This window comes from Lineus longissimus, chromosome 5, assembly GCF_910592395.1.
Source record: "Lineus longissimus chromosome 5, tnLinLong1.2, whole genome shotgun sequence".
In the NCBI taxonomy this organism is placed as follows: domain Eukaryota; kingdom Metazoa; phylum Nemertea; class Pilidiophora; order Heteronemertea; family Lineidae; genus Lineus; species Lineus longissimus.
Window position 1 is genome coordinate 12,888,757 of NC_088312.1, and position 9,957 is coordinate 12,898,713.

The 9,957-nt window shown below is 39.8% G+C and overlaps 1 protein-coding gene across 2 annotated transcripts in view; it reads right to left on the bottom strand.

The window, feature by feature from the left end:
* Positions 1–7,893, bottom strand: part of LOC135488304 (calpain-B-like) — a 32,698-nt gene extending 24,805 nt beyond the window's left edge. Inside the window, exons 1-7 of one of the 2 annotated variants that reach the window (XR_010446950.1) lie at positions 7,665–7,893; positions 4,776–4,932; positions 3,845–3,914; positions 2,846–3,095; positions 1,985–2,159; positions 1,195–1,269; positions 183–283 (exon numbers count right to left, since the gene is read on the bottom strand). Coding sequence is in view for 1 of the 2 variants with exons in the window: in XM_064772860.1 (XP_064628930.1) it covers positions 183–283; positions 1,195–1,269; positions 1,985–2,159; positions 2,846–3,095; positions 3,845–3,914; positions 4,776–4,932; positions 7,665–7,753 (917 nt within the window). In the remaining variant the exon portion in view is untranslated. The remainder of the gene's footprint in view (positions 1–182; positions 284–1,194; positions 1,270–1,984; positions 2,160–2,845; positions 3,096–3,844; positions 3,915–4,775; positions 4,933–7,664) is intronic. The other variant, XM_064772860.1, reaches the window with a different exon arrangement.
* Positions 7,894–9,957: the final 2,064 nt, after the last annotated feature.

Here is a 9,957-nt window from a genome sequence, read left to right on the forward strand (position 1 = left end):
CACCAGTATGGATGTGTCTTCCAATATGAATATCGGTATCAGAGGAAAATGCTGATGAAGTTTTTGTTCAGTAGCCTAAATAATGTGACCCCCGTCTGTAAACTCTTGTCGTATTAAAGACATCTTCTAGAGCCCGGGAGTTCTGTAAGGTCCCATTTGGACAAGGGGATTTAAAAACATGCCTGTCACTCCAAGGACCAGTCCATTCACGCTCATTCCCCCATGGATTACGGATACGAATAAGTTCGACATCATGTTGTCCTGTTCTTGTTCTGGCGTGTACCTGAAAATAATTATGTTCCCAGCAGATGAACTTAGTTCACTAATGATGATGGTTCTCACCAAAATATATAAGGTGAGCATATTTTTGGTCTCACTTATATTGCACATACAAATCAGTCTTCTCAAAATTAGCCCGTCAAATACTGAGTACGTCTCTGTGTATCGGATCCTGGTTCCACCATGAATTTGAAATTAACCTAAGAGTTAAACTCCATCCCTTTTACAATTCTTTCCTTCTACTTTTTTACCTTTGCTTGAAATGAATGCATCCACTCATTCGGGATGATTGTGGAGTTACATGAACGTAAATATTAATTAAGTCAATGTATACACGTACTTAAAAAGACGTCATTTAATGGAAATTGTGAAGTTGAGGTAAAGTCATACAATTATAGCAAAGGTACAATTATAGCTCCTAACGAGCAGAAAATCAGTTGGCAATATACATTATTGCTGACATATACTCTGTAAATTTAAGCTTAGACGAGGAGAACGATTATGTTGTGTAATAATTGGTGACGAGTATCATTTACTGCTTGAATGCAATGCTGTTACAGAAATAAGAAAAGATTACCTGTCATAGTGTAATTGTTCTCAACCAAATGTCATCCAAATGAAAAGTTTGTTCCGGAGAATTTTGTTTGTAAAACTGTCTAAATTCCTTTCTGGCGTGCCTTGGACTGTTTGATATGATCTTTATCTCAACCCTTTTACCTGTCAATCCTTGATCGACTGTGTTGTAATGTCTGCCATTATTGTATAATACTGTTTATGTATTTTTTTCTGTACTTTTAACTTCGTGAAGAATAAATTAAATTTTAAATTGAAATTGAATTGAAATTGCATATTTTCACTGGGGCAATAATTGTGCCACCTTAGCTTACAAATTGCACTGATATATGAGTCTCTTACCTTTCTCACAGCAGTAACAGTGTAAGCGTGTCCTTTTATCAGGCCATTATCCATTTTTGCCTCAATTTCATTCGGCTGAAACAATAGAAAAGGATGCGGAGTTAATTTATTTCAGTAGCTTGATATCACTGTATAAGTCACCTCGCTGGCAACAATAAAGTAACAACAATAATTCGCTTTTCTATATATAGCGCTCGTTTTAGTGAGCGTCGTAATCATTCAAAAGCGCTTTGGGGTTGTATTACTTAGCTTTTTCAAATCACAAAAATCATAAACGGTTTTTCATTTTACCGAAAATCCTCTTGGGGGTGGGGGGTGGGGGCATTTTTTGATGGCCGAAAGCTCAAAAACTTTTCTTTCCAAGAGTGTATACATGTAGCGCCACAGTCAGTTCATAAATTGCATTTTCTTTTATTCTCTTCTGTTTTAGTACGAGAAGTCTGATCTTTTGTCAAGGTCTAGCTTTCTCCGGCAATAGGTACATCAATTTTTCGGTATTTTTCAATATACGTGTTGTTGGACCTGTCAACCACAAACTGACTAAGGCGACGAATTCGTAATGAGTATCATCGAGTCAATTATACCTCAAAACCGGTTTACTTCCACATAAACATATCGACCAGAAGTAATTTTTTGCAAATTCGATTGGTCAAAACAGATCGAGTTCTAGTAGCAATGCATGGCATTAACAACAACATACTGGAACATAATTACGGATAGAAAGCCCTTAACGGCGGCCTTAGTTTTGCATCACGGACCACACGGAAAGAGGTAAGAATATTCAACAAACCTTAGCTTCAATGCTACAGCACATCAAGGACTGCCTGTCTTGGTTTTTCAAAAGAATCTTGAAGAGGTTCGCAGGTTGTTTTTGGAGGTTGAAAGTTACGACCACGCCACCAGTAAGGTCCTCCATCGCCTCAGAAGTTTGTCCACCTTTAAGTGCCTCGTAGCTGCCTGCTAGCCTAAATGAGGGAAAGGAAAACATCCCATTGATAACTAGAATATTTTCTGCTGACTGTATTTTATGATGAATGCCGTTATAGCTACTGGCAATTGGTTGGTTGACGCAATGCAGAGGTAGCAGTACTGGGTGACGCACTGGCCCTCAGAGTCGTCCCTTACGGAACGAGTCTTGCTACTGTACTGTACACGGCCAAGTGGCACTGCTGCTGGTCGTAGCTAGACATGAGATGGAAGCCTAGTAAGACTTAGGACCTAGAAGGACAAACCGGATGGACCAACAATGCGTATCACGTCACCTGAACCATCACACTCGAAGCCAGCCCCTTGAAGAGGTTTATAATAGGGTGAAACAATAAATACTGGGGCTGGGTACCAGTTGTCTTTGTGTCGATTGATATGCGGTTGATATACGACCACCTGAATGCTGCATTGGGGATTTCAAATAGTCTTCCCATGTTGGCTCGCTTCGAGTATCTAATGGTCGCGTCTTCCAGAGCTCGGCCCTCTCCACTACAGGGTGGCTCATGACTATCTTCCCTCACACAATGAATGAATAATAGAATCCTATTGTGTGAGGGAAAATAATTCTGGGCCACCCTGTAGCTACGGCTTTGATTGCATTAATATGATAAACGCATGCACATGGCGTCATTTGCTCAAGCGTGAGGGTTAAACTGATACTTACTTCGCATATGCTTTTTCGAGGAGGGCACTCCAAAATTCATTCTTTTCTGCAGAATGCATGAAGACCAGCTTATTGTTGTAAGTTGGCAATCGATCATCCACGATGACTTCTTCCCATCTTCCATACTGCCAGAAACGGAACCTAATCGCTCCCTGGTTCGAGCTTAAATCTTGGTCTTTAGGTATGACCTGGTACAATAGGGCTTCGTATTGACACAGACTGGCAATGCCTGCTAAAAGCCATACGTCACCTACTCGAGAGGGAAAAAAATGAAACATGACCGTTAGATGGCATTGCCGCTTGCAAAGCGATCGGCTCGAGACATCTCGCACCCTACGCGATATTAAGGCGACCCATTGATAGACTAAGCGTACTATTATGCGGTCACACACTGTTAGGTAGATGTGATATAAAACGTTAGATGGTAACTGAAACTCTAAAAATACAATAGAAACACAACCTTAGTACGTATCGATATTAATTTCACAAGACACAAATATGTGTTGCAACTACATTGTGCAATTTTTCTCACTTAAATTACTTGTCACTATTTCAATGTCATATTTTCTTAGATGTCGTACATCGAACAATCCGGCCTCTGCATTCATATGCATCCTTAGGGAATCAGCCGAAATATGCGTGGGTGCGTGCGTGGGGGGGGGGGGGGGGTAGGTAATCAAGCAGGTACTTTCTTCATCCGATAGTTACATTCGGACACCCCTTGGTTGGGATGTCCGAAGCAATATCAACGGTATGTCTATTTTCCTACCTTTCACAGATCTATGCTGCTGAATGGTAAGAGTGGATTTTAACCTGAGCATTTCACTAACTTGGCGATATACTGCAGCATTTACCGGCTCAATGAACTAGCTTGTCCAACAGGCAGTGTGAAGAGTTATGTTTTTCGAGGACAATTTTCTTTTTTTGAGGGGGGGGGGGTAATAGATGCCAGCTAATCCTTGGCTGCCTGTGATTGAAGTGATTAGATGAGAACCTTACCAGAGATTCCCTGTACGATATCGAATCGACTAGCGCCTCCAACAAATAATTTCGGGTCCGCGCATATTTCCTGAAGAAAAAATTGACAAACTATATTTTCGGTTTCAAATCTCAGTAAAATTGCAAGTGTTGAGCCTGAGCGTTACCATATAATGGCTACCATCACCATAAATGACTAAGATGAGACAAGACCACCATTGAATATTCATAGGTTGGAAGATCCAGACCAAGCACGGCAATTAGACGCCATTATGTTTTTAACTGTCAAGTGCATATTTGGAGAGGTATTGGAAAGATATTTGGTGTGGCAAGTCTACAGATATAAAGAAATTATTTGATGAAAACATTAATTGTGATTTTTGCTAATTTGGCAATAGTTTGGCAATACTTTGGTGTTTTGAGATTTTTCTGCCAGTTGGCTGAAAAGAGTGGGAATATTAAACCTCTGTCTAATTTGTCAGATTATCAAAAAATTCCGTGGTTAACTATCAGTTTAAATTTCACGATTTACTTGCCTGACTGTCCGAAATATCATATCAAAATTTCAGATTCACGACCCCACGCAGTACTTGATGCGACGCGGTCAAACATTGACAATTTAACTACTAAACGGCTTAAAAATCAATGGTGGTGTTGTCTCCGATACCTGATATCAGCCACATTATTCTATGAAAGTCGTTTTGTACATTAATTTTGTAAAGCTGTATTTTGCGTAGCATAGTCAGTTGTGTTGGCAGCGTGAGAACATGATCCATCCATCTGATTTTGAGAATGCACTAGACACTAATAATAGAGTGTTCCAGCAAAAGCACAGACAAATTCTTGAAAACAGAAGGATAAACAGTTCATGGTCGATCCGGTGTGACTTAATCTATGTCTCTAGCTACTATATTTTCTTCAAGACTACCACGAACAGCATGATTGCTCTTACCGATGGTCTTTTCCATACAAAAGGCTTCGGGGGCTTCCTGCTGAAGAAGAGGGCTTCATCTGTGGCTGGGAAATCAGGGTCTTCAAATTGTTGCCCTTCCCTTTTCAAATGTGCTATGATCGCTTGGTTTTTCTGGACTCCTATAGCATCAGATGGCCTAAATGATATTTCAAATTTTATTCGGCGATACAAACAAAAGATTAATATATATCGAACCAAAAATGTTCCTCGGATCTGAAAGAAGTAATTTAACTTCTAAATCCGGGAAAGTTCCTGGAAACAAACCAACGCCATCGCCTAAATTAGGTGTGTAGGCGTGACCCTTACTTGACCGACACGTTTAGTTTGGCCTGTTGTCTGCGACCTCGAACTTCATACCGTAGAAAATCAACTCGTACTGATCCGGCCACTCGATCCCCAAACTGGGAACGCATGAACGCACTGGTATCTGACTATCTCCTTTGTCCCTCCACCATAAGGCCTAGTTTCCCCTTATGACATCACTATTTCGGACACTCAGCGCCCCATTTCTGGAAAGGTGTATAGGCCAATGAATCATATCGAGGCCTGTTCAAGGCCAGCTGTGTCGTGTACTGGAGAAAACATGTTAACGGTGCCTGGGAAGGTGCCTATTCGTTGACTAGTCATTCAGCTGTTGATGACCTTGATAAAAACGTTTGTAGTCTGACATGTACAGCCTACCTCATATCAATATCAACACCTACATCAAACGATATCTCCGCAACAAATGCACCAAAACCAAATTTATTTTCGGTTTTTTTACATGGCAAATTATGCAGTGAAAAAATTTGTGCAATCACATTTCTGCCATAATGCATGACTAAAAAACAAAATTGCTTAAAAGATATATGTTAAAAGCCGCATTGAGTTTGGTGAATTATGACTTAGACTGTACATGTGTAATAACTGCATGCATGGTTCACTCCCTGTCATAAAGTACTGGGGAGATTTTATGGCCACGTGTACTACAGGGTCAACATTTTTCCAAGTAGGCCAGGTACATACAGTTGAAGGTCGATACGAAAAAGATATTGAAATGGCACAAGTACAGTACAACGTCCAGTCGAATGAATGAAAGTTACGTAACGCAATTTAGTAGGCTGACAGTTAAGGGTTGGCCATAGGTCCCATCATTTTGGCTAGATCTTTGAATCCTAAAGCAATTAAAAATACTTCAGAATAAGTGAATTTCCATTTTAAACCTAGGAGGCTGTTGTCTGGAAAAGAAAGCAGAGACTCCCACCCTTGAAATTGGCATCCGCTTCGTTTGGAAAGCGTTCTTAATTGCTACAGGATTTCAAATTCTAGCCTTAACATCACCTTGGCGGCTCATCTATCTATTTAGATTCAACAATATGGCAAAAGTTAACCGTTCCACAATTTTAAAATTTCAACAGGTGCACAGAATAGCTAAGACTTCATGTAATATCCCACGACACATTGATATGAAACTCGGTTTAGATCATATCGGTTGAATATTTAAAAACACGCGTCCATATTTTAAGGTTCTGGTCTCTATGGCAATGCGATTGGTGAATAATACGCCCTGGTCCCTTTTTACATCACTATAAAATTTGCTTAAGATAGGATAATAATCTTTAGGTTAATGGCAAAATGAAAATGATGAGTTTTAATGTGCAGTATCCAAATATCACAACAATGCTTCCTTTTAAGACCAAAAAATAATATCCCAAATTCAGAGCGCTGTATCTCAAAAGGCACCCAGCGCTGATCATGATTCGTGCATTTCCTTTATGGTCCGCATTTCTCCCACAGTGTGTGTAACTTTCATTTTGATATTATCATGGGTGTTCAAGAAGTGCCAAAAGACTATCATGATCGTGGAAGAAAAGAATCAGGGGTTATTAACCCTTGAAGGGCTAAAAGGTACGTCATTTATACCGATAATACAACGTCAACAGGCTTAGATTTCACACGAATTGAATTTGTGCGAGGACAATTAGGCCTTTAGTTTATCAAAGCAGCAGATTGTTTGAGATCGATGAACCTTTCACTGACATATTGACGATTCCGGCATTTAGGTCTAAACATTTTAATTTCGATTGCAACACCTGCTGTTTCTGGAACTAACCCGATGAACTCGGCATGCCTGCATCTGTAACCAGTCAGACAATGGTCCCCGTTTTGCGAGGTACGCCTTTCACACTCGCTGAATCGACTGCGCCCCACATTTCCATCGATTCTTCCGTAGCAAGATTTACGAGTTGCATCTAGGTTTAGCTGCGTCACCTCTAAAAACCTGTTTGTGCAAAAAGCGCACATCTGCGCATGTCATTGTTGATTTCATCGATACAATTTCAATTTTCTCTCACAGTTAATCGGTTTTATACTCCGACACACGAAAGCCTCGAGTTCTTAGCAATCAGAATGTATGGCTCTGATTCGTCTTCTTCGAAAAGACCTATTGCATTTTAAGTCACTTTATGAAACGCATGCAATCATTAAGCCAAGTACTTGTTATCACATCTGCCTATTCTGCTGTGAATGCTACACAACACAGCACGTGCAATAATCTTCACATCTTACGCAGATATGGTAGAAATAAGCGCAATTTGCACCCTTGATTGGGCGTGGGGCTGCAAAAACACTGGTGTCACTGCTTATTGAGGACAGCTACATCAATATAAACCAATTAACAACGTGTTTAAGCTACATGTATTTATCATCTAAAATATCAACCAGCAAATCCGAGTCGAGTGACATAGAACAGAAAATATTCGCTGTTGGATCTGCCTGTGCTTTCAATTTTTTTACTGTCGTCTGCTAGCGCTTTGTGAGCCATAGTGGAAGTGCCTTGCTGACACTGTCCGAATCCCCACACTGTTAATAGTTCAAGAGTTCACTCACCTAGCATGCTTCTTTGAAATTCTGGCCTCATTACTTCCCAAATGGTAACCTGTTACCCCAGCCGAGCTATAAACTTTACGTGACGACATTTTCCAAAGAACGACTGCTCCGTTATCGATGTGAATCGTGAATGATTTGCCAATGTGTCGAGGGCGTATCTTATTGACTCATATTTAGGGCCAGCAGATGTATACAATCTCGTTCCCATCGGTAAGATATAGCTGTGACCGGGCCTGCGGAAATTGCCTATACACCTTTCCAGAAGTGGGGCGCCGAGTGTCCGAAATAGAGATGTCGTAAGGGGAAACTAGGCCTTATGGTGGAGGGACAAAGGAGATAGTCATGGTTGACCAACACACTTGAATGCCTTTAATGACGGACAAGGGGGAAAAGTTAGTTTCAATGCAAGCCACCAATTTCGGGAAGCATGTATAGAAATCTCGTGAACTCGATCCATAAACACAATCTATGATGAATGCCAATGAATACCCATGCACCAGCTCACATCACGGCTATCCATGTACACAAATGGTGAAAGATGTGGATTATCAATTATCAAAATATGTGAATCATATAGGCCTAGACGTGAACAAAATGCAACGTACATCTGTGCCAAATTTAAGGAAAAGAGTATGTTACTGCTGCATGCTGATTGAAAACATGAACATGGTAGATCTATTTTCAAATATTCCTAATCAAGAATTCATAAATACTTTATTTATTCTTGCTAAAATGCACTACCAGATTCAGAATGAACTACTGTCGAACAGAAATCTTTAGCGAATGCCGAAACAAATGACGTATTCGTGGCAGAATATTTTCGCGAATCAAGCGATTTCTTTTCCAACAAAATCAAAACTGTCTGTTTTGACTTAGATCTCTTTGTTAGTGTATGGGCGCTGTGGTGTAGATGTCCATATAACATACATGAACTCAAATCCACTGTCAACAGACACCGTGATGTGCATCATTAGACAAAATATATACAAGAGGTCTGGAATTGGTGTTTGGTATTTACGAAGTCTTGTTAATCACCTCTTTGTACGGTTCACCAAGCTGAGATCGACCAGAGTCCTTCAAAACAATTTATTTGAAATACTCTGGGTCGACATTTGGCCTAGCTATAGATGCAATGCCTCTGAAGAAACGTGGAAACAATACCATGGAGTTTAAGCTGAAAAGCGCTGAGAATTTCGCGGCACCATGACCAACTCGCGAAATTCGGGAAAATATCCTGGACGCGATATTTTTTTCTTTTTCTGCTCTACAGTATAAAAAGTGGCGGTCATTCACAATGACTAATTTCAGACAATAATGCTCAGTAACTACAGAGAGAGTGTTTCAATAATACGTACATGTACATTGAATATTTTCAATAATATTGAAAGACTCTGACTCCAGTAACGATCAGGAAAAACAGCGGTAGTTTTCTAGTTATTGGTAGATATTAGTAACTTTATCACTCTTTCTAAACTTTCAGGTGTACGGCATCGTGTCATTAAGTAATGGGTTGACTGCACCACAAATTTAAAAAATGATATCTTCGAAGTATTTGATGAAATCGACGCAAAAGTTGTTATTTCAAGCCATTTTGTAGACAATTAGATTAAGGGCATTGCACTCATTTTCCCCAGCACGTTGGCGCTTGTGTACATGTGCTCTTTAGTGATTATTAGGATCTATCTTTTTCATCAATGACTTTATAAATTGTCTTACAACCTAATAACATCGCAGCTGTTTAGTGCAAATGGTGTGAGTTTTCATATAACAATCGCGAAAATTCTTAAGCCTAAACATTCTGTTTGCATCAACTGACAGCGGTTGGCTAATTTCTTTACAATATGGAGTTCGAAAAATTACTTAGCGAAATTCCAGTACGGTGCTTAACCTACATTTAGCATCAAAACAGCACAGTGCATTAATTTACATGTGCCATAAATTTGGGTTGGTTCAATATCTGGTACTGGCGCACTGGCGTACTGGCACGCTGGCACTGGCACTGACACTAGTGGCACTGATATATTTTTGGCTAGAAAATGCAAAAACAATGTTTCAGGGATATAAATTAATTTTTCAAAAACAAATCTGATGTTCAGCATTAATTTGAGTCAATTCAAAGTTTTTAAAATAAATTTTAAAAAAATGTATGCGCCTCACCACAGCCAGTGGGCTGCAGCCTACATCTAATGCTGGTCAGTCCTAGTCTGTTGCATTAACTTATACTCTATCATGTCGATTGCATGCCTACGCATAGGCTATAGTATTCAGTAGTCAGTGAGTAACTACATGTAGG